Source organism: Corvus hawaiiensis, chromosome 22 (genome assembly GCF_020740725.1).
Source record: "Corvus hawaiiensis isolate bCorHaw1 chromosome 22, bCorHaw1.pri.cur, whole genome shotgun sequence".
NCBI lineage: Eukaryota > Metazoa > Chordata > Aves > Passeriformes > Corvidae > Corvus > Corvus hawaiiensis.
In genome coordinates, this window is record NC_063234.1 from 692096 (window position 1) to 717086 (window position 24991).

General features: G+C 40.0%; 1 protein-coding gene across 21 annotated transcripts in view; it reads right to left on the reverse strand.

Moving 5' to 3' along the window:
- Positions 1-24991, reverse strand: part of KIF1B (kinesin family member 1B) — an 82499-nt gene that overhangs the window by 47862 nt on the left and 9646 nt on the right. For 6 of the 21 annotated variants that reach the window (XM_048326061.1, XM_048326069.1, XM_048326056.1 and 3 more), the window contains exons 3-19: positions 15149-15225; positions 13853-14032; positions 13432-13497; positions 12482-12660; positions 11698-11809; positions 11494-11571; positions 11244-11309; positions 10475-10492; positions 10244-10319; positions 9866-9944; positions 9433-9575; positions 8299-8340; positions 5720-5931; positions 4614-4693; positions 4186-4261; positions 1736-1815; positions 254-360 (exon numbers count right to left, since the gene is read on the reverse strand). In XM_048326061.1, the coding sequence (XP_048182018.1) occupies positions 254-360; positions 1736-1815; positions 4186-4261; positions 4614-4693; positions 5720-5931; positions 8299-8340; positions 9433-9575; positions 9866-9944; positions 10244-10319; positions 10475-10492; positions 11244-11309; positions 11494-11571; positions 11698-11809; positions 12482-12660; positions 13432-13497; positions 13853-14032; positions 15149-15225 (1671 nt within the window). Of the gene's footprint in view, positions 1-253; positions 361-1735; positions 1816-2307; positions 2371-3276; positions 3340-4185; positions 4262-4613; positions 4694-5719; positions 5932-8298; positions 8341-9432; positions 9576-9865; positions 9945-10243; positions 10320-10474; positions 10493-11243; positions 11310-11493; positions 11572-11697; positions 11810-12481; positions 12661-13431; positions 13498-13852; positions 14033-15148; positions 15226-24991 lie in introns of all 21 variants that reach the window. The other 15 variants (XM_048326050.1, XM_048326059.1, XM_048326058.1 and 12 more) reach the window with 9 other exon arrangements.

Here is a 24991-nt window from a genome sequence, read left to right on the forward strand (position 1 = left end):
ACTTTTTTTTCATGTTTATAGTTAACCAGGGTCAGAATTTACCTGTTACACTGGCTGCAGCCTGCAATTTGAAGCTATTATCACGTGAACAAATTTTATTTTCTTTCCTGAAGACTTGAGAAAACAACAAGTCAAAACTGATCCTTTCCTTGAGGTCAGAAAACTTCCAAATCACGGGATTCCCTGGCCAGCTATCAAAGTGAAAGAAAGTGAAGGACTCAGCAATGCCTTATGAGGAGAAGTAGATTTTTACCTTCACCATTGTTGTTCCTCTCACTTCGGAAGATGCAGTGCTCTTCCTTGATATGAGCCCCACTCAATACGATGTCTTGCCTCCGCTCAGCGTCAGCTTGGCCAACCCTGGGTCCAACAAAAGATTTTTCAAGAGCAAATCACACACCTTCTACAACTCCGCATTGAACAATACAGCCCAGAAATAGCCAGGAAAAAGTCTGAACTATTAAGAGTACCCTTGAAATGTAAAGGTTTGAACCAGTGCTTAATTCTGCACTGCAGAGAACCTGCCTGTTCTGCCATGAATTGAAGGATGACAGCTTTGCAAAAGAAAAGTTTTCTCTCCCTTAAAACATGTCGCTTGGGGAACTGAAATGTTAAGTACCTCCAAGTTAAATGCAATTCCTTCCCTCTTGCGAATCCCTTCTCCTTTTCAAAAGGGATGCAGAGGGGGGAAAAAAACCCTGCCAAGAACTTCCAGTGGTGCGTTAGCTGGCAGACAGAAACCATCCCTCCCAATGATCACCATCTGCACTTGAACTAAGGAGCACAAATGGCTCAGGAGGCTCTTGCTGAATAATTTCATGCCACAAGCAGTTTCATGCAGCATCCTGACAGTGAGAGGTTGGCTGTACCCCCATAGCACAAAGATGTATGTCCATTTCAAACCCAAGTGCCTGAGCAATTCTAGGTACAGACAAACTTAATTTCCAATCCTAATGTTTATGAACTTGCTCTACTTATTAATTTACACATTTCTGATGTCAGTGTGCTAGGCCCAAAACTTATAATGACTTCTTAAGCCCTAAGCTATTCTAGTCATCATTCTGTGCTGAATTCTCTACAATTTGATACTCCTTTCAGAGGGCTTAATGTACATTATAGCACCATATGCCAGCCCCTGTCTGTGTACTCTCCTCCATTTGTTCCCCAGGAATATACAAACTAAGCAACCAAACACAACTTGGTGCTCCAAAAATAATAAAAATCACCTCTCTCCTTCCAGCTGTCTTGACAACAAGTTTTGGAATAAAATCCATTTTTAATTCAAAGTCTGGCAATTAAATTTTATCTCATATCTGTGAATGCAGAACACATTAATTGTACAATGACATGAATAACTATTTATTTAAATAATTAAGCTAACACTCAGCCATATTCCAGTTGCTATGGTTTTCGATCCTGCACCCATCAAAATCTCTCAGGCATTTAGTTTTACTAAAAATTTAAGAGGGGATGTCATGCTTTCTTTTACTGCCCAGGTGTAATAGCAATTTCTTAAAGCTGAGTGACTGCACATGTTACTTTTAAAACACCAAGCCAAATTAAAAGAAATTGCATTTCTGCACTCTTTTCCACCTACAGCAATCTCATGTTTCATTTGTACCTGCAACTTGAACAGCTCAAGGCACAATTATTATTTAAACTCATGGTGTCTCCAGCATGGGGATTTAAGCAAGCAAAGAAGGCAACTCCAGAGTGTGTCAGCACCAACTCTCACCTTGTAATGCCATCTTTGATGTAGTACAGCAGACATTCAGACATGAGTGGATCTTCATTAAGGTTTACGAGATGAGGAGTCTGAAGCAACAAAGAGAAAAAGTTAATTAGGAACTGAGGTCCTGCTTTCAGGCTCCTTCCTGCAGCTGTGGAGGGTGTGCATTAATCCAGCAGTTTTGCCACGGGTATCAAGATTCTTCCATAATGGATTTGTCCAAACATAACTTCTTAAAGTATTGCAGAGCATCACAAAGTCCCAGCAAAATACAGCTCAGATTGCTTAGTTAGCCAAAACACCAATCCACAGAAGGAAGAAAGGCTTCAGCTGAAGAAAAAAAGTCCTTATAAAGTCTCCATAAACTTTGATAAGAGAAGTCCAAAGGAAGCAGAAAAGGTTGCTTCAGTAAAATTTTGAAACTCATATGGAATCAACTTTTGGCTTTTCTACACAGGTCAGGTGCTTATTTGGCAAAGTCTGTAAACATCAAAACAAAATCTAAAACTACCAACAGCTAAGAAGCTCTTCATCTAAACTTCTTCTAAATTTAAATCCACTACAGTTACTAAACCAACCTTCTTTGGTGAAAAAACCCCATTGGAATCAGCAAACAAGTCACAAGGCCTTGGTGTGAAAATCTAGCCAGTGAGATGGCAGTAAGCACAAGCACAAAAGACAAGGCAAAAATGGTTAAACATAATTAAAGCAGAAAGATGATAAAAGAGAAATAAAATTGTTAATAAGCCACTTGTCCCTTTGTTATCCTCAAACAGAATAAATTTAGGAAAAAGAAATAAATTTGGCTCAGATTCCTTGGGAACACTATTTCCACCAATTTATCTTAGATACAAAGAAGTTTACTTATGAGAGATTTTAACAGCACTCAGTTTACAGAAGCTCAAAAATTACTGGATGTTCACAAAGAATTTGTCTTTGAACGAAGAACTCTGATTGTCAATTGCCCAATGGAAGATTTAATTCTAAGCACAGAAAGGGGGAGAAAGAAAGACAAGCTTTTTCACCCCTAAAAATCCAGGGGTGACCTAAAACTGCAGCTGAAGGTGTTCAATGCTGTCATCGCTGTTCACTGCACGAATCAGCACCTGGAGCTGTGTAAAGCTCTTTGACCAAGAGAAAAATGGAGAGAAATCAAATCCCAGACATAGCCAACTGCTGTAACACCACTACAACTTGCACCACCAGAATACTTTGTAAGAAATAAAGCTCCACAGCTTGAGAGATGCTGCTGGCACACCCAACTATTCACTCACTGCGTCTGATGAGATACCCATTGGTACCTCAGAAGTGTAAAGTCTTTATAAAAAACACTTCACATTTTCTATCTAAGTTCTCATCTCCTAAACTTTCACAACAGCCACAGTTACTAGAAGGAGAACTAATGGAACTGCAAGGATAGCAAGGAACAGAAGCAGACAGGAGTAGGTTCGGAGTTTAACTTCTCCTAATAAATCCTATATGGGTAAAAATAAATACTATCTAATACCAGAGCAACTATTTTATCCAGATGGCATTTATACACAAACCTGATCAGCTGAAAATGCACCAAAAGAATCATCAAAAAGAGCTGATGGCCTCTGAGGAAAAATCTAAAAGGAGATGAGGATCCATAATGTAAGAGAAAGAAACGTAAAGAACACGCAATGAATCAGCGTCTTTACAAACCTCAGGCACTCCTGGAGTAGCTGCCAAAAGGAAATCTGAATTCTACCAACTCCAAGCATCACAGTCAAACACTACGCTAAATGAAGGATTAAACATTTTAACCAGTTCTGGGGTTCTACATTTCTGTGCAGTGCCTCTGAATAGGTCCCTGCTTAACCCTAGATCAAGTTTATTACACACTTGCACACTAAAATATTACCCATGCTGCTTGTTCATAGACTTCTAAGATAAAAGAAAGTAGGTTCTTTTCCTTGTACTTCTATAATTCTGCTTTACCAGCAGAGATAGCTTCTTTATTAACCTAATTATTTTACAGTTACAGCACTGATTTATGCCCTTTTCCTGCACAGTTCTGCTTCTTTCAAATTTCAGAAAATAGAAGTAATGACAAGTACTGAAAGAAATATTCCCCTGCATCCCCTATGTTCAGTGGTTCATTAGATCACCATCCCTTTTTCCAAGCAGAAGAATTAACAAACAATTCAAGGAAGAGCATCTAAACAAGCCTTAAAACTTCTCTGTATATCTCAAAGAAGAACAGGTAGAGCACACAAAGGTCACACACAGCAACTGCAGAAAATAGCAACAAAATTAAGACACAGCACCTTCTGATTTGCTACTGAATCAAGAAACAAAAGGAGCTGCAAAACTTCTCGTTGCAGCACAGGATCTTCTAAAGGAAGATATAAAACAGTTCAACTCTCATCACCCTCCTCTCACGTGAATTAGCCTTTTGGAGACATCATGCAACAGTTAGTAATTTTCTCTACCTTTTTGGGTGAGAAGACTCCCAGTGTTCCTCCATCTTCCCGAATGGCAACTCCCATTTCTGCCAACAATGCCTCCCTGAGAGAGAAAAACAAGATACTGACCCCATTTTAGGCTTCTTAGACAAGTACGGTCCAATGAAAGCCAGGTAATTAATATATTAGACTGTCACCACCTCAGAGCACAACAGGGCAAGCTGGTAAACTTTAGTCTGAGAGTGGCCTACGGAACAGCAACTTTTAACTGTGAGAAGTCCAGGAAGGAGCAGGACTTTCCTCCAGCATCGCCCCTGCTGTTCCACATCTAACACAAGGGTCAGCAGAACTATCCCTAACACTATTCTGCTGCTCCACTGCTTTTGAACAGAGGAACTTTCTCCATTTTCCACTTTCCAGAGACCATCCATATTACAGCACTTCTGATTCCCGACCTTTCCATCCTAATGGCCTCTGTTTTCCTCAGTTTCTCTTCCCATGTTTCATTCAGCTCTGCAATGATCTTCTCAGATTCCTGTGTGAAAATACCAAAAGCTGTTTTACAATTCTTCCCAAAGTTCTTCACCTAATACACAAAGCAATTGAAGTTTGTGCTCTGTTCAGGCCTCAAATTAATTTCACGTATAAAAAGCATTCCTAGTACCTTAAAACTCTTACTCGTTTCCCTTAATTTTTAAAAGGGTAGCTAGTCCTGAAGGCAAGCTGAGAAGCAAAGATGACTTCACATCTAACCACAGCCAGACTTTATTTTGAACCACCTAAACTTGTTTCCCCTTTTTTTTTTTTTAAATCTGATTTACAGACATTATTCAGTAACTGAATGCCAAGGAAATGCAGAGACCACATTGTTATTCCCATAGCAACAGCGGGTTTCCAACAGGAAAGGGATATGCAGTGTGTGTTCAGCCCTGTCTGATGGACAAACATGAGAATGTAGCAGAGATTCAACACAGCCAGCTCTCCCCACTCCTCCACCCATGGACATTGGGGGGGGCTTTCATAAAAATCAAGAAATACTTCACTGTGATGCACTTCTGCTGTGGTTCAGTTCTGTGCAGCACCGGGACAAGGCTGCCTTTGTCTGGATCAAACATGCCATTCTGTGCTTCACATTTTAATCTGTGGGGGCTGGGCGAAGACAACAGTGGCAGGATTATTCTTCCTCCTTTTTTTCAGCTTTGGGGTAATTTGGTTTTCTGAAAGCTGAGTGCATTTGCAAGTCAGACTTGGCTCCCACTAGTGCTGACCAGGCCTCTAAGTCTACATTTATGATCAAATTTTCCATAACTACCACTGCATCAGAGGACCCGTAAATAAGAATCAAGAATTTAATTTATAATTTAGTTGTAGCTCAAGGCTACAATTAAACCTAAATAATCCTAACAGGAAAGGCTGTGCATGGACCCAGTTTCTAGCCCACTGCAGTTAAGTGCCTTTTTTAAGGTGCAAGTGGGTTTCAGACAATTTCTACAGACACAGCATATATTTATGAAGGGAACTTCTCTCAGGTTCACTATTCTTCAGCCTCCTTAATACCTACCTTCAAACGTTCAATGGCCTCTTCTCCTCCAGGTGTTGACATGATTCTTTCCTGTATACTGGACACAGATGTTAAGCCCACCTGACTACTGAGAGAGCAGGAGGATGGAGATGCAGTGAGGGACCCCATGGAGGCTGTGGAAAAATTGCCAGGACGTTGATTCTCGGAGGCTAGCAAGTATCTATGCTTATTGTTCTGAAAATCTTTCAGATCTGAGAGAGAGACACACAGAGAGGGAAGGCAGGAAGATGGGAGAAAGGAAAACAGGAAGGAGGGAAGGAGGGAAGGAGGGAAATACCAGTGTAAGAGGAAAGCATTTAAGCAGCAACAAGGCAAGTTTTGTAATTTTTAGATGGCAGTTCTGAAACAAATCTTTTAATACTAGCAATCATAACATAATAACTCAGCTCAGACCCTGAAGTTCACTAGGAAGGACTGCATGATAAACCTTTCTAAACAAAAAAGCTTGAAAAAATAAACTACACATCAGCAAAAAGCAACCATCCTAGACCTCCCTGAACACTAAGCTGAGCACCCTGAAGCTCAGAGCAGGACCAGATTGAGATCCTCATGACACTAACGACATTTTGGGCTGAAGTCTGAGACACCAACCCCTTAAACTCAGGAAAACATTCTCTTCCAGAGCCCTTTAATGTGAAATGACGATTAAGTAAATCTTTACCACAGCAGTGGTTCTGCTGCCAAAGCACCCAGACCACAAAAATAACTTCCTTTCCTTAAATTCTCACCAGAGAGGATGTGAATCACCTGTCAGTGCATGACAGGGACGAGAGAACATAAGTCCACAACAACGACATTATGCTGCTTCTTGACCTTCCTTACCTGAATAAAAATGGAAATCTAACAGATCTGATCAGTGAAATATCTGATAAGGGTCTTATACTTCAGAAGGTGCTTCAAAGCTTTTTGGCTGTTAGTCTGAATTAGAAAGGCCTTTTAAAAACCTACAAAATTTAGTGAGGTAGCTTTTGTAGCCTGAAAACCTGCAGGCCTGAAAGCCAGAGAACAAGAAAAGCTGCCTGAATGATTTAAGAACAAATATACAATGGAAATTTATATTAATTTAACTTGGCTTCTTGGATATGTCTGTAAACCATATCCTCAGAATAATCACACACCAAAAGAAAAATCTCCTAACATGAAAATATCAGATAACTGAATAGCTCGGTTTTAATAACTTAGTATTTTAAAATATAATTTCAAAGACAAATCCTTTTTAAAAAGTCACTTCAGGAAAGAAACAGGTCAAATCAGACCCTGCAAGTTATAAACAGGGGCATCACACGTACAAAAACGAGATGCTCACCCAGACATTGCATAAATTTCCCTGTCCTCCTACATCTCCTCTACTCTGCCCCTGAACAATCCTGCCATTGTCAGCCTTATGCCCTAGTTCACTCCATGCTCAACCTGCTGTTTCAGCCTCATGGAACTGATGATTGCCCCGAGCCAGTTTGAAAACCACCATCTGCAAATACGGGAGGCAGGACTGGGAGTTTCACAGAAGAAAAGCAGGTTAAGGGAAGGGAATGCTGCCAGGATGAGGAAAGCAGGCATGACAGAGCAGGGATGAAGTCTCAAAAGGCCATGCACTCCTGAAGAGAAAGGAAGTGGCACTTGCAATAGCTCCACAGTCACTGTGACCACAGAGAACCAGAACCCTCAGGACCATGCACGCTGCTCCTGGAGCCGCAGCTCCTACACCATGACATGTGCACACGTTGGAAGCAGCATCAGAATGTCAGACAGGCCAGGATGAGTCTTTACACCACCAGTAGCTTCAATTTTAGGAAATTTCAGACAGATCTCCTTCAGATGATATTGAGTGAGGGTGAAAAAGACTGACTGAGAGAGTTTTAAAAGTCTACCAACCCAAAATTTACATGGAGCACATTTCGCTTGCAATGGACTACATATATTCCCCTTTCATAGAAGCAAACACCAAGAGAAATAAAATGCTCTTTGCTGACTGGTTTTAGCCCTATTAAGTTAATCACCTGCAACCAAGTATTTCTGACCTCAAAAAAAGAGAGCTTCATGAATATGTCTGGCTTCTTTCTTTTTTTTTTTTTTTTTTTTTTTTTTTTTGGTAAGACTATACAAAATAAATACATTGCAGTGTCCAGGAGGAACTGGAAATACTTATCTTGAGTTCATCAACTGACACATTTAAAACAAATACTTCAAAGTGGAAAAGAGCTGCTAAAATGCCAGGAAAGCCATGTGAGCAGGAACTGAGTAACTGGGAAAAGATTTGAGAGAAAGATTTTCTAGTTCAAATCTAAACCGTGCGCTGTCATGAAAACACACTGGAGAACTGCCACTCTCCCTTCTGCCAGAAAGGAACAATGAACATACGTTGCACTTTAAACTTTGCACTTTTTTTTGATTGTGGACTCAATCTAAGAAGTGCTGGTGATGCTGGTTTTCATGAACCTGCACTGCATTCCAGTGAGTGTTCTGTCTGGGATTTCCCTGTGAGAAATGCTGGCATGCAAAGCTCTGTTAAAAGCTGACCCAGAGAAAGCAGGTTAAAAAGAGAACCACACAATACACACATTTGCCTCCACTTCCAGAGTATTCATCTCCCATTGGATCAACTGAAAGGAAGCAGGAGGGAAAATACAAGAAGGATCAAAATTGAAGGTTCACTAGTGACATAGGAAGGGAAGAGAATACTACTTGATATTTAAAGAAACAAACCACAGTTTTCAGTAACACAGTTTTTTCAGTTAGGATTTAGAACCAAAACCCACAGACTGTAACGAGCATGAAAACACTTGTATTTCATTGTCTTCTGGCCCCATTCTCTTGAAAACAAGCAAACAAAGAGGTAAACACATGTCACATGTCTTTAAGTAGTCTGTGACTAAGTCAGGACTTCTGCTTCACAGACAAAAAGGTCTGAAAAATCAGAAACCGGTGCAACACTTTTTTTTTTAAGTCAAAGAAGCTTTTAATCCACTGGAATACGTCCTGTGCTTTTATGGGCATTTCCTTCACAAGGAATTAAATCACTGTTCATATTACAGAAGAATGTAGCAGCTAGAATTTCAGTTCATCTGTCTTGCTTGGAATGAGGACAAGGAAATTGGGCACAAGTGTGTTCTAGTGCTTTAAGAGGTTGCTGGCAAAGCAAATCAGTACAACACTGCTCTGCCAACCTAACTCAAAATCTCCCAAAAAGATTGATTAGTTATTCACAAGCAACTGTTGCATAGATATTTCAAGATGACAAACGATTTGTCACTCACTGTCTAACATTAGCCATTGTTTTCTTTTGTGAATGAGGATGGCACTGAAGCCAGGTATTAACCAATAACCTTAACCCTTTAAGGAGGAAGCAAAGATAACTTTTTTCTCAGTATGAAATTGAGTTTCTGTATCTCAGCTCTTTTATTGGCAGCCAGACAAGAAGTCCTCCATAACTCACCAGAGCAACTCCTGAATGTGTAAGTTCTATTACGCAAAAGAATCTCTACAATAATAGGAAATTCAAACTCCCTATTTTTCCTTAAGAGTTTGAAGGTGGCTTGTCAACTCCACAGACAAACCTAAGACGGTCGAAACTTAAATATCAGCACCTATATTTAAATTCTGTGTTTTAAATCCCTTTCTCTCACAGGCTCAGGTCTCCCTCCTCTGCTAGAGAGGCCAAGCCCAGGATGCTGAGGTGTGTTTAATCCACTTACTGTCAATAATATCTCCCAGCCCCTGAGCACGCAGGAGATCCTTAAGCCTTGTCACCTCCTCTTTCAGCTCCCGCACCAGCTTGGCGTTAGGATCTTCATTGATAACAGCATTGCATTTAATCTGCTTTGCACGATCAGCATATCTGGAACCAGACCAGAACAATGAAACCTTACCACAAACATAGAACTGCTTATATGCAGCTTATATACAACACAGGAATGCAGCAACATAGCTTGCATTTAGCTTGCACCTGTATGTCAGAAGAGTAGGCAATAAATCCCTGCTTCCTCTGCAGGGTAATTGAGTTCTTGCCAGTAGAGTCTTCTTCCCCACAGGCAAGCTCAATTTGTAATAACCCAAAGGTGTGAAGGACAGAGTATGGCCATTAGAGCAAACAGTTACTCGTACCCATCCCAGAGGAAGAGAAAGTACCTTAAAGTGCTCAAAGTTTCATCGTAGTTTATGTCTGCTGGACTGAGAGCAGCAACCATTGCAGTTCTGGAGTTCCCACCTATAGTGAACAGGCAAGATTTTAGATGAACTACAGTGCACACTCCAGGCACTACCTACCCACCAAATATCAGTGTTTTCAATAAACTATAGAATTCAACTAAATTCTACAATTCTAAGAAACATACAAAAACCACAGGAAAGAGTTATAGCATTAACACAAGGTGGAACTATGACAACTCAGATTTGGCTACTAAAGATATTTAACTTCATACTCAATACAAATTTAAGTGAGTTAAAAGCAGTCAAGAAATTCAGTGAGACTTTCTTTCCATATTGTCACAGACAAATCAGCCATACCTAGATTTTCTCGAAGAAGCCACGTTAATACAGAATCCCTGTAGGGTATAAAGTCTGTCTTCTTCTTTTTTTTGCTCTACAAAGAAACAACACAATATGAAAAATAGGAAGGTTTTTCTGTGTAATAACACCTTCCTGACATTTAAATTCTGTATTCTAACAGCATTCCAAGCAGCAAACCTTACACTCAGGCAAAGACACCAATATCTACTCCTACTCAGACCATCATACCTTGCTGGTGCAGTTATCCTAAGTTGAAAGCATTAAGGAAAAAGGAAGAAGATACAAGATGAGCTTCTTAACAGATTTATACATTGTTTCCATGTTAGACAGTACCTCCTTTCCTTGAGAAGCCAAATGAATGAGAATCTCTTCAATCGAAAAAAATAATCTGAAAAGCACTTAAGCATATTCAACCTGTCCAAGGTGTTAACTCACTTTCAAAAGGAACAACCATCATTTATTTGTTTTGTTTGTTTGGGGTTTTTTTTAATAGTAGTTGAGTACAAAAAATAAAAGACAAAGTACTTTTCTAAACCCACAACATTTTGCTTGGATCAATATATGCTCACTTAAGACATTATTAAGTCTTGCCATTGCAAAGAAAGCCAGTGAATCAAATTATTGCACTGGTGTTTCTATAGATTTTAACAACAAAGCTGTAGTTAAGTTTTCTAAAATTATTCCTTCAAGTAAAAATAAAATTACGGCACTGAAGGTCTAAAAACTTGCTATGTGAACAGGTCTTCTACAAAAACACAGGCTTCTTTTGCAAGGTTTCTTCACAGTTAAACAAACCAATGCTTCAATCTGTTGACAGCCTGTGTGACACCCACAGAATAGCATCAACTCTATTAATCTATCAAAATACACACAGCTAACAGGGCTGAGAATACAGGGCCAAGCACAGCAAATGATTCTGCTGTACTCCATGGATTTTACTGTTTCCATTTGATCAGCTATGCAAAGGTTGTTGCAGGCAAGGAAATGCTCTACTTACCACTTCAGCCAATGCTGAAATAACTTTGCCCAGAGTTGTGAGAGACTTGTTTATATTTGCTCCTTCCTGAGAAAACAGAAATCAGTATTATGTAGTAATTAAAACTGTCCAACCATGAATCTCTGTAGTCTTCAGGTTTGCAACTATTTTTTCCTTACTTGTAACTTATTATTTGTCCAGCAAAGACTCCACGTGATGCTTGTGCCCCCACTTCCCGTTCCTTCCCCAGCACCCCCCCATGGCCCCGTACCTTTAACCGGGTTCCTTTGGCACCGGTGGAGTCAGCTCGCTCACTCCCAGCGAGATCCACAAGGCTGATCTTGCTGACCTGAAGAGAGAAAGCACATGAATAGGAGAATTAGATCTTGGTGAATTAGAGCAAGAACAGAACTACAAAGTCACTGCAAGGAAGATCAGTGAAAAACAGCCAGAAAGCCACTTATCTGTAACACACCTTCTCTGTGGAAAGGTCAGTTTCTGTGTCATGCTTCTTCTGAGTAAAGACAATTGTAAACACAGCATGAGAGCGGCTACTGGTTTCATTCATGTTGGTGGCTGCCACAGTCCTAAAATACAAACAGATAGGAGCACATTTAAGAAAGGACAATTACCTGCAGGGCTGAATGCAGCTGCAGAGGAATGCAAGCAAGAGGCTGCACAGGTGATGTGCTGCCCTGTAACCAAGACCCAGCCACACCTAATATCATTAACAAACCCTTTCATTTTTTTACTCCTGAATTACTCCCATCTTCATCACAGTTTAAACAGAGCTTTCTCAATCTGTGTACTCAGTAGTCCACCTTACATGCAAACACCCAAGAAAGACTCACATAAATGCTGCTCAAGTTTTCTCATATATTGTTAAATGGAGCCAACAGGTGACATGGGAACAATAATGAATCAGAAACTAAAGCTGGAGTGCCAACTTTAGTCCTGACCACCTGAATTAAGGAAAGAGGAGACTGTTCACATAGGTTTTTATACCAGGATAGTGACAGAGCACACAGCAAAGGCAGAAGTAAACGCCAGAATAATTATTTAGACTTTACCTCAAGTCATTATGATCTTTAAAAGTCTACACAGCAATTTCCACCACTAGTTCACCACACAAAGCAGTTTCTGCTTTTAACAGCATTGATCAGTGCATATTTCAATAATACTCCTCACTTACAAGAGGTTTTTTTAAAGTGCTAATGCATAACAGTGATAAAAATATATAACACGCTCCCATCACTAACCTGGCTTTGTTCCCAGCATCCATGAGGTCTGCAATGTCTGTGTAAGATGTGACTGCTAACTTGGACAGATCTTCCACGTATGGTCCAAGGAGAGGATGTTCTCGCACCCGCAAATTCCCTTTGTTCTTCGGGTTCAACAAGTCTCTGACTCTCTCACAGTAAATCTCCATGTAACTCACCTGAAAACAGGAATTTTCACAGACAATTTAGTATTTCTGAAGGTCTCCTCCATTGCATTTCCGAGTGCCAGCGGTAGAAATTCCCCCAGCCCACCACAGGAAGGCTGTAGGTGCGTGTCTCTGGTCATTTAACAGCTTTAACACTGGCAGAGGCAAGAGTCAAAAGTCTCATGGATCACATGTCCAACATAAGCTGCTGGCCTTGCATCCATGTATAGATCCTTCAATCATTTCAGAAAACCCTGGTGTGTAATGAAAAATTACACACTGGACTCCGTAATCATCTTAACAGCTTTACTATGACACAGCACAAGTGTCAAACAAGACAGATGGTAAAAGGAGTCTGCTTCCAAGGATCTCTCTTATGAACCACCAAAGCAAACTTAAGAAGGGACAAAAACTGATCTTTCTTGCAGAAGCAACTTTAGATTTTAAAAATCACGGCTATAGTGTATGACAACAAACATGCAGTCTTCCAGTCATCAGTAAAAAAACCCCATCTGTAAATGCATCTTTACATTTTTCAGCCCATCGTTTCTTCCAGGATTACTACACAGGTAAAGGAACACTAGTTTTCTGACGAGGGTGAAAAAGAGTCATAGAAAGGTTTTTACATTTGTCTCACATGAAAAAGAGAAAAGACCAAGTTTTAAAACATAAAATTAAAAAAACAAAACCCATCAGAAATCAGCATCTTAATGCAACATCAATAACCCAGCACCTAAGCTCAGTTTGATGTCCAAACATTCTTTGATCCCTCACCATACCCACCTCTACAGAATATGACATTTCCTCATTGCTGTTGTCATTGATTTTCTCAAACAGCTCTTCACAAAGCTGGAAAGAGATTAAACCCAAGTCAGAAATTAGTCTTTTCTGAGTAGTAAAAAGTAACTATCAGGACATGTCATGGAAATGGCTTTAGAATGAGGGCAGGGGAAGAAAATGTACCTAATGCATCAGCCACATACAGCCTCACTGGGAAGATAATTAATCTCAATCCTACATCACTATCAACCTTATTTTGTCTAGTATCTCAACAATTGTTCTAGGTTTCACCAATATCATTATTCTGTACTATCACATTAGAAGTAAGCTTTAGTTCTCTGTTAACTGTTACTGCAATATAAAAAACAAGCGTGCGTCGGAAGATGCTATAAAAACCAAATTCCCTTTCTGGGCTCGGTTCTACCTGGGGAATGATGCCTGCTTGGCTCTCCTCCTGCTTGCCCATCATGGTGTAGGATTTCCCAGCTCCAGTCTGGCCATAGGCAAAGATGCATACGTTGTAGCCCTCAAAGGCGTGCAGGAGCATCTCCTTCCCAATATCATTGTACACACGGCTCTGAGATGCAAAGCAGGGATCTTCAGGCTGGAAGGACATCAAAACAGCATAAATACAGACTTCTCCTATCATTTGAGTAAGATTTCAAAAAGCAACTGGTTTTTTTAATACTTTTAGCTTGTGGGCCAATCCCTTAGGAAGAGGTAAATGAGGCCATTTTTACACACAGGTTTTCCCAAGGCTGAACAAGACGGAGAAGAATAACAATGACAATGTCACTGCATTGTTTGGGAGTGTATCTTACTCTTAATCTAGCATTCCCTTGCTTCCTGAAATGTTGAATTTTAACATTACCTGCTCCTGAAATCAGGACAAATTTAGCTGTGCTAACATTCTAAGGTTGGGACCAAGATTTTATCAGACCTCTTCTGTTCCTGGATGCTGCGTATCTGCTAGTTTTCATGCATTCTGTTCATAATGTTCCTGTGACTGGGCTCTAATCAACTTTCACTGCTGCTCTGATAAACTCAGTAAGAGAGGCGAGTATTTTATTGTGAAAACAGTCTTGCTGACCACAGATTTGCTCAGAAATATTAAGGCTTATTTTACCATCCAAGCTACTAAAATTAATCTTAGAGAAATGCATTATCTCTTCTTTCTATATCTTTTAGAAAACAAGGCAGGGGAGGAGTAGGTGGCAGAACAACACAGTTCTGCTGGAGAACAATTACTGGAAGTCAGTGAGAGCTTAGCACCGATTCACAGAAGGGTGGGGCACAGGAGCTGGATGAGAATTTATTGCTTTTGCAGCTACTGGAAACATGGATCACTATGCTGCCTTTTCCAGATATGCCAACGAAACCCAGACCACGTATCTCCTTGAACTGTAAGAACTCGAGCAACCGTCATTTGTCCAAGAGGAAAAATTAATTTACCACGGCATATGCGCAACCTTAAAATATTTAGAACAGAACACTGTTGGAGAATATTTTCAGTAATCTTTCGAATATTTACAAGTTGTTTTAGCTTTCTGCTCTCACCCAAACAGGGAAACACAACATACAATGACAAGCTTTTAACCTGAATGTGGGTAAGAAAGACCGTGCAGAAACATCTGACAGGGGTGGCATGATCAGAAGAGAATGTTAAATCAAACCAAACAGCAACAACAACAAAACCAGTTTTTCTTGTAAAAGCACTTACTGATGTGTGGGACCAATAAGAGTAGTCAAAGCTGAAGGACTTTGGTGCTTCCTTAGGATTCTTTGGGTTGATAATACCTATAGGAAATAAAATTCAAACTCTTAGCTACCTTGACACTTAGGAGCATAATTAATGAGCTGGCTGATCCAAGATCTGCGAATCTGGATATTCAAAGTTGCCACATGGCATATGAGTATGAACATAGACCGAAGTAACAGACTCACAGAAATACAGTGCTAGGAAGCTGTAAGTTATTATTTCAAATAAGACAAGAAAAAATTCCTAGGAAGAATATGCTGTCGCTAAACAGAATTCTGTGCATTCACCACAATTAACAAAAGCTTTTCCAGATACCTTTAGGTTGGTGGGTTTAGTGCTTTGGGGTTTTTTGCCTTCCCAGCAACAAAACTGCTTCATATAACCTTTGCCTGTAGGGGAGCAATACACAATGGATCCAGCTGTCACTGTAATGGCACACACAATGCCTGTAGTTTCTGTATTCCACAGAGGGTAATTTATAAGCACAGCCCTCGTTGCAGAAGTGAATCTCTACTGCTTCCTTCTTTTTGATACTACAGTGCTGGAAATACTTAAATCTATTATTTCCAGCAGCTGTTTTCAACACTGTCTGTGTAAACAAGGACTGTAAAAAGGCATAGTCCTGAGGGTATCACAATTAGATAAACCACCTTAGCTTTACACATCCACCCCTGCACCTAAAGCAGCAATTTGCCTCTGGGAGTGAGACGCTAACTGTGATGTGTGCAAATAAAGTCCACAAGGAAAAGAAGCCATACAAAGGTGTCAGTTGTCTTCCTGGGGATGATTTACATCCTGATACCAGACATCCTAGAAAGAAGATGCTTATTTCTCACATATTCGTGCCAGTTAGATTATGCTTTGGGAGATGGGGGCTCCTCCCTTTCCTTCTGCGATGAATGCGATGAAATTGTATCACCCACACCTCTTACCATTTCAAACATGAACTTAGCATCTTGTTTCACCAAAATCCCTGAAAATGTGGTTACAGGATCCCCATTAAAATTAAATCACCCCTCTACCAGATGCTGTGTTCCTGAGCAGGGCTGTGGTCCAAAATTACAGTACTGAGAGATCATCACTGTCTGGATTGCAAATAGCAACAGTTGCTACTCTATTTCTCGTGGCCAATTCCGTTTCACTTGGATGCACCTTGTGCTGGCATTCTTGCCTTAAAAAAGCTGACAGGCATGCAAAGCCAATGAATTATATGCACCAGCACAGTATCAAATTGCAAAAAAATGCCTGTGGTTTTGGATAGCAACACGGGCATCAACACAGAACAAGCTGTAACCTAAGCAATCATATATAGCTTTAGCTTCCCTTTACTAGCTTTGCTCAAACAACAGTACAGCTCCACTCACACTATTCCACCAGTCCTAAAGTGAACAAAAAACAAATCCCAAAGACAACTCCCTGCACCAAACTTAAATTAGTTCTCTCCCTGCAGTGTATTCCAGACCGCTACAACTCAACAACTTCTCATTTCTCACTTAAGAATTTAACATCAAAGCTCTGAAAGGTAAGGAAGAGGTAATGCCTTGTACCTGGATGTCCCCACCCAAAAATGCCATACAAATAATAGAATCTCCACATTAGTGTCTGAAAAGGCACTACAAATTTGCCGTTAGTTTGCCTTTCTTGCTTCAGCTTAAATTTGATCCATCGCATTGGAGAAGAGTAAAGTTCAGGCTCTGTGAGTTATACAAGTCATTCCAATCTGCTCCATTTTTTTCTCTTTTTAAACCATTGTTGTTATTATTACTGTTATTGTTATTTTCTTAGCTAGACTTTCCTCAGCTCTTCACACTGAGTTCCATGTCCAGGTCACTATTTTGAAAATCACTTTCTAGGATGCATGTTTTTGTAAAGCGTATCTTGAGAAGCGTATCAGGAAAGAGAGTTTAATTTGCAAGAAAGCAGCTCTGTCAGAGGTTGGGAATGCAGCTGCCTGGCCAAAACCTTCCACTGCAGCAGGAATGGCTCAGAGAAAACCTCCCAGCTGCCAGGAACACTGCATGCTGCCCCTCACCACTGTGATCCCGCCACAGCCTTTGCACTCAGCTTCTGGTCCAAACCTGAAGTCTCTTTATCCCTGTTTCTGTTTCTTGAGCACAGTCTACATCCTCCGTTTTCAGAATCATTGGCTTCGCAGAATTCTCAGTCTACAAATGAATCCAGCAGAGCTGACTGGGTGAGAAAATAGAAGATTACGACCTCAACAGATTTCAGCTGGACTGAAACCCTCTTCATTTGGGGCACGCAACACCAGGTGGGTGCTGCCAGCATTAGAGATGTCTGATGTGGTCTGGTTTAAACCCAGGTAGGCAATAATGTGATTAAAACACCTGGAAGATGATGAGGCAGCTAAGAAACCAAGAATTCAACCTGAAATAACTGACCTCACTTGAAGGTGTCTATTGCACCAAGCATCATCTTTGGAGGGACAAGAAAACCTAGGAAATCTAGCTACTTTTAAAGGATATTTCTGAAGAAATTAAAAGGCTTCTTATAGTACAGGTAAGGTTTATCCTAAAAGTTCATGTGCTAAATTGGGAAAAATAGAAATGGTGATGCAGAAATTAAGACTGAATTGGCAACACCGATTTTATGTACCATGTTTCTCAACCCGCTGTGTTTTCTACTGAACAAGGAAACAAATTGAATTAAAAGAGAAAGAGGACTGTTTCCAGTGTCTCCAACATCCACAAGAATACTAACAGCTTTTCAGTTCCTTTCTTTGGTTTTTAAACCATGCAAGGCCAAGATGAATTATATTAGTGAATCATGAAGTAAGTCATCATCTATCTCCTCTCCCCACAGCAGCCTCACCACACGGTCCACACGCTAATGGTTTAATTACAGAGCCTCAGGAAATGAGAAAGGCAATAAGGCAGACGATCACAGCAGGAACACATTAATAGTCTTTTTATCTTAGAGAATAAATTTGTTTATCTGCTATTTCAAAGGTCCAATGTGGCAATTAACTCTTCTGTTTGCAAACTGACACTGCTGCTTTGTGCTGCAGCTATAATTACCATCCGCATGGCACCGGAGCAGCTCTGAATGCTGGAGTCAGCCAGTTTCTGAGAAAATCCCTCTTTCAGGCCCCTTGCTTCACCAAGAACAAACTTACTAGGTCATGGGGTATCTTCTAGCTTTCCACAAGCTAAGCTTTCTGCACCTAAGAGACACTGGAAGGGATATCTTACAGAATCACTGTCTGCTACACCACTGCTACTGAAACAGGTCACACTCGGAACTCCAAGGTGAGAAGGATGAAACAAGCTGAAGATAATATTTCTCTGCTGCAGTGCCTAAAGCCTCTTCTGGGATCAAAGCAGCAACCACAGCGGGGGTTAATGCCCATCATTTACCTTTGGAATGGAAGGCCAAGAAAAAGGCAAGGGAATGTTCATGGGCTTAAAATATTTTCTACAAATCATTGATTTGGTTGAGAGAGATAAATGCCCGTATTATTACTTTTCTTTATTTGAATTTTGAATTTCTGAAAATTTTGAATAATAAGCTTCTCCTTAAGAAACAATATTTAGATCTGTTTTCTACCTTTGTACGCAAATAGAGCAAGTAATTACACGTCATAAATTGAGAGAAATAAAAGTACACTGTGTGAACAGCTCTGCAGCAGTACCCATGTGAAGCAGCTGATTTAGTACCCACTGCCATGCCCACCTAGAGACACAGCTTGCATTTTAAAAGCTTAGTCTTCCCTTACAGTTATACAGTGAGCCAAGCCGAGCTGCTTCACACCGTCCAAAGTTTCTCTAAGCAGGAGTAATTCACATATTCTCTGGAGCTCAAGCAACTTAAAAAATTCTTTTTAGCTGCTTAGCTGTTTAAGTTTGGTGGACTTTTTGATACCTTTAACTACAAACATTTTATACCTCACTGACCCAAAGGTAAGGAAATGCACAGTTTTAAAAGAAATTTCTTCACACCAAATAATCTAACTTTTTTTAGTATCATGTAAGACCCAAATACTTTAACTTATTGGTCCTTGTACAGGACAAGTACATAGTAGGAGCAGTGCAGGGGAATAAAAGGAAAAAGCAGGAGCACAATAAATGAAAGAATTATACTTTCAGATGTGCTGTACCAACAGTAACAGACCAATCTCCACAAAACATTTAGATTTTATCATACCCTTACTTAAACAGGCAACCTCATTTTTTGGCATTTTTATTTCCACAGTCCATCCCACTTGTTCCTTAATTAACATTTTATATACCATCCACCATCTGCTTTACAGCTAGCACAAAAATAACATATACTTTCAACCTTTCAAAGCTATGAGCTCAAATTCATCCCTAGTTTTTTAGCAAACACTGTAGCAACACTTGAAAGACCACTATTGAAATAGTACCCATATATTTAATAATATGCATTACATTGCATTCCTATTGTCATTTTGGACATCCAAATTTTTTGCCTTAGAATCCAATTTTCATTTCTGAAGCTGAAATTCAAAAAGCACAGGTCAAATATACTTCTTATTTTACAATTATAACCAGAGTGTGGAGCACAGCTGAGAGTTAATGCAAAGTTAAAATCTTCCAGGGTATTTCCAACTGGAAGCAGCATTCTCTGTCTTCTCACTCCTTCCTAAACACACACAAACACATTTCCACTTCAAGCCTTCATTTCTGGACTTACACTTCCAGGCTCCTTTAAAACTAACCAAGTAAACAGACAGTAGGAAGCCTACAAAGTGAAGAAAAAAAATCCACAAAAGCAAGGAAACTTAGCCAAGATCAGCCCCCTCATTCCATTCCCATCTACTCAGCCACATAAATATTTTTGCAGGCACAAAGAATGACTAGAAGTGCTTTTCAACCACTCCAAACTCGCATCAATTATGACACTGAATCTGCAGTCCAAGCCTGATCTGTTCTCATCCCAGTCAGTGCTGCTCCTCAGCATGTCACAAATTTGGCGGATTAGAAATTATCTGCAGTTCAACATCTGGGGATGCCAAATACACAAAATTCCTTCTAATAAGCTCTTGGAACAGAGAGACAGAGTGCAAAGCACTCAAGAGGCAAGAGCTGAAATTACTCTCTTACCCCTCACTGCATTTAAAGTCAAGTCTCTGGACTGCCCGGCTCCGCCTCTGTTAGCACCCAGAGTCATCCTGCAGGGCACGCTGCCCGCAGCCATGCCACGCATTGGTCACTGTGGGGTGCTCCAGAGAACTGGCTAACTGCAGCTTGCCCTTCAGATAAACACCAGCAGACAGAATTAACTTGGGCTTTATCCTGGGATTAGCTGGTACACAGTCTGTGCTAGGAAGGGGGGTGAAGGGACACACGGACTTTTTTGAAAAAACAAACAAACAAACAATTCCTAATCAGAAATTAAACCCAATTATGATGAAAGTTGAGTATGGAACCGGAAAAACCGACCTTCCCAGATTTGTGCAACACAGCCTGCTTTGTCGTTAACAACTGCCATTCCCATACTGCTACCACAGCAGGCAATGCTGAGGGCACAAAACCTCTTTAACTTCTACATATGAAATAAAATTAGATTTCTTCTCACGAAGAGAGGCTTCACATGAGCCTCAACAATTCTCCCTGTGGCAGCATTATTCTAGCCCAAGCACACATTCCTACTAAATGCCAGCACTCAGAGATAACAGCTAGCAAGAAAAGCACTGTCTTCACTTTTGTTCTCCTTAACTGTTAGTAAAGGAACAGGCACGCATTTTCAAAAATCATTTTGGTCTAAACAGAACTTTGAAAGGGGTAACTTTGGGGGGAAAAATATAAAATAATTAATTTCTATGCCTTCTTCAAACTCTATTTGGATCAATATAAGCAGTAGTTTTATTGTGTCTGAATAAACAATTTATCCAGTACAAAAAAACTGAGGCTTTCAGAATTGACTCCCCAAGACCAAATTAACATTAAATACAGAGTCCCTTAAAAAACATGGGTCTGGAAAATATATCTGCACCATCTGTAGACTGGAATGACAACAATGGGAACATGTTCCTTACGGAGAGCAGGGTGGAGCAGGCATTCTTTATTTGCTGGAACGTGAATAACACCACAAAGTCACGTTTAATACAGGCTTCTTTCCTAGGCATACGCTGCAATCAGATCTATGGCCATAGTGCTTTTATAAGACAGACTTTCAGGGCTGTTATTATAAGAGATAAATGAAGGGAAATGGACACTTCCAGACCATGAAGCAGTGCTTGCTTTTCAAAGCATTGTTTGCATTTTTCAAATCATTAAAAGGGAAGGAAACCAAGTAGAAGCTAAGAACAGCTCATTTGGAATTCAACCGGATTCTCTCCCCACTGTGGAATTTCAACCCTGTACTGGGAGAAAGGTTGGCTGGGGGAGGGAGTCAGGCTCAACAGCACCAGAGCAAGGCAAACGCTCCCTCACAGAAGCTGCTGGAAAGCCGCTCTCATCCTCAGCTGCTCTAACAGATCCAGGAGCTATAAATACCAGCTCTCCAGCTGGTGTTCTTGGAGAACAGCATGCCAGCAGGCTCTGCAGCAGGCAGGAGCCAGCCGAACCAGACTGTTCTCCCTAGCTGAAAAGTTGACCCAAAACCATTCCAAAACCTCCACTGTCAACAGATTACCTGGGAATGTCCTACTGCAAAGGCAGCGTGTCAGGTTTGTGAGTGTGGCTGGGTGAGTGTTCCAGCTGAATTCTGGGCTCATGTTTTCTGCCTCAAGGCAGGTAAAGCAGTATCTCCCTTCACCTGCTGCTCTGACTTGACATCACCAAGAGCCAATGGCCTCTCCTAAGACCATTTTCAGCTTCAGACACACACCAGCAATACATTAAGAGAAGACCATGTAGCACTGGAATCTTGGGGAGCCAGGTCTCAAGGATTTCAGTACTTAAGTCAGTTTGGTCAGTTCTTAATACTGTATGTCTCTGGAAAAATTCGTGTAGTGAATGAAAATATCCAGTTCTTAAAGCAGTTCCTAATAACAATTTGCATTCTCTTTACTTCTACTTGCATACTAAAGATGGCAGTTAATTTAAACATTTGATAAAAAGAATCACCTCTAAAGGCCTAGCTCTGTGTCAGTGGGCACTAAGTCTGAAGGGGAAGCATTTCGCATGGAGAACTCACCACTGACAGAAACTGCTCTGCTGTAGTTTCATGCTAATTTCGTAACATAATGTAGTGTAACTGCATTTAACATCAGCTGGAACACCCTAGTCATCCCACAGTCTCGTTCCAGACCCAGCATTTGCATCTCTAGCATTTAAAGATCATTAAATGTTCATCTTCCCCCAGCTCCCCAAAGTCATCTTCTGAATTTTTTTAACAGTGCAGAATTAACACTTCAAGCTATTTTTATTCAATCGTGAGAAAAGCTTTAGAAGGAAAATCAAGCACCTAAAAAATTCCACATTTTTACTTCTACTCCAAAAAAATATTCCAGGCTTGTAGCAAAACATATGAGCTGTCAATATTGCAGGGCATTCAGAGACAGTGACTAAGACAGACTTGTGGACACAGAAAACCCTAATGCTGCAGAACACAGAGAGCTCTAATGCTCATATTGGTAACAGGACAGTCATCAGAAGAGTTTGGGTAACCTCTGCTACTGTGACCTCTTTGACTTGTCCTTCAAACCTCAACCACAAGACCATTCAGGCACCCTCCACGTGACACAATTTATCTTCCCATAAACAGCCTGTTGTGATAACACACCCACCATGAATGCAGTGCAGTATTATCATATTGGACAAGCATTCATTTTGCTTGCACCGCTTACGAGGATTTACAGACCAGAAAAATCAGGGTATGGGTGAAGTGACATTCCTGCAATGCTGATTATTTTTCCAAGACAACCTCATCATGCAAGATACAAGTATAAAACACTAGAAACACTCGAAAGAAAAAAGAACAACAAACAAGAAAACCAAGCTGTCTGCTTTAAGAATCAATGCTTTTTGGAAGGCACAAGGTATCAGAAAGGGAATATGCTTATTTTCTGAGATATCTAAAATTATTATTTTCATAAGACAGATTGAGAGTCAAGACTGAAGTCTATCTAAAATAATTAAGCCACTTTTCTATACTTTCACTGAAAGCATCTCATCAAGACAGAAAAACAGTACATTTAACTACAATGAACTTTTTTACTTGTTTTTTCTGTCTATGTAGCACATGTTATATAAATTCCCACCATTTTACTTTCTACATGTACTCAATCATAGTCAATAAAAACCAGTTTCTTGTAAGGCCTTTCTTCATCCATTATTTAGACCAAATATTATTTCCATGGTACAAGCTCTTTCCTGAAACTATCCAAACTACACTTACAGAAAAACAATGCAGAAATAAAACCAAACTCATTATTCTCCTGAAGGCATACACACACAACAGGGTTTCATTACCATTTAGGACATCTTTTGGTTAAGGAAACAGTTAAAAATTAATCAGAAAGAAAAAGATAAGCAAACCATGCTTCTTTTTTTCCTCCCCCTTAGGATCAAGTTTCTTTGAAAGAGCTTACTACTTTTTAAGCTATATGACACTGAGAAAGGCTAAATTTAACAATATACCCTGTCAAAGTATATCAATAAATGAGATGGCTAAATTAATGATGAGGTTACCTTACTCTATGAAGCTTTCAATAGTTTTGACTTCTGTATAATATTTCAAGTACCACTAATTTAGACAAACATGCAATAAACCGAAAGCTTTTTAAGTTCAGTCCTGCTTTCCCACCCCTTTTTAATTTGCTCCAGAACAATTGCATAAAGCAGCACACATCTTAAAAAAAAAAAAAAAAAAAAGTAAAGAAAAAACGAAAACAAAGCAGAAATTAAAATTAGATGCTTCTGTATTAGGTTTTCTGTTTTGTTTTGGTTTTTTTAATTTAATCATTTAAGTCTAGATCTGAGGTTTATACACCTTAGGGAGAAAAAAAACTTAAACGAAACAACCATTAGAATATACTTTTTTTCCTACAACCTCTACAGATTAACTCCAGAATGTCTTACCAAGCTTTTCTGATGCCAAGGATGCCTGGATGAGAAGCTGACAGCCGTATGTCCACAGCAGCAGCTGGGACTATTGCTGCTGGCAGATGGGACCACTTCACCAGGCCTATTTTTATTAAACATCCAATACCTTCAGCCAACATTACTGAAACACAGAGACTACTGCCGAGTTAAAATCTCAACAGGTAATTTTCAGTCCTCACCTGAGGATCCAGTTGTACTCAGTCCTTCCAAGATAACCTGGACTGTGCAGGTGCCCCTTTTCACTGGTATCGTTTATGGCAAACCAGAACATACAATAATCACAGATGAACTATAGTTTGAGAACTTTGGTTTAGTCTGTCACTCACACACACAAGATGTTAAACCCTATTTTCATTAATCTAGCGCACAGTTAATTGCAACAGAAACATTCCAAGTCGGGTACTTCCTTATTTCCTTGTTTTGTTCATTTCATTTTTTACACTTATTTAGATTTTTAAAAGAATAAGCCTGCTGGGGTCTTTGCTAGTGATTAGTATCTAAATGCTGTCTTGTAGCTACAAGCTTGAACCTCTGCATCATTTTCTTTTGTTTTTATTTATGCATTATTTACTTACAGGCAGGATTATCAAATCACTTCCACCAAAAAAACCAAAGCAAAACAAAACAAACAAACAAACCAAAAAACCAAACCAAATCAACCCTCAAACAAACAAAAGCCAAACCAGAAAAAGCACAACATTCAGGGAGTCTTTAGGCACAGAACAGCTTCGTTTTTCAACTCAATAACCCAAGGCAGCAGCTGCCAACATTG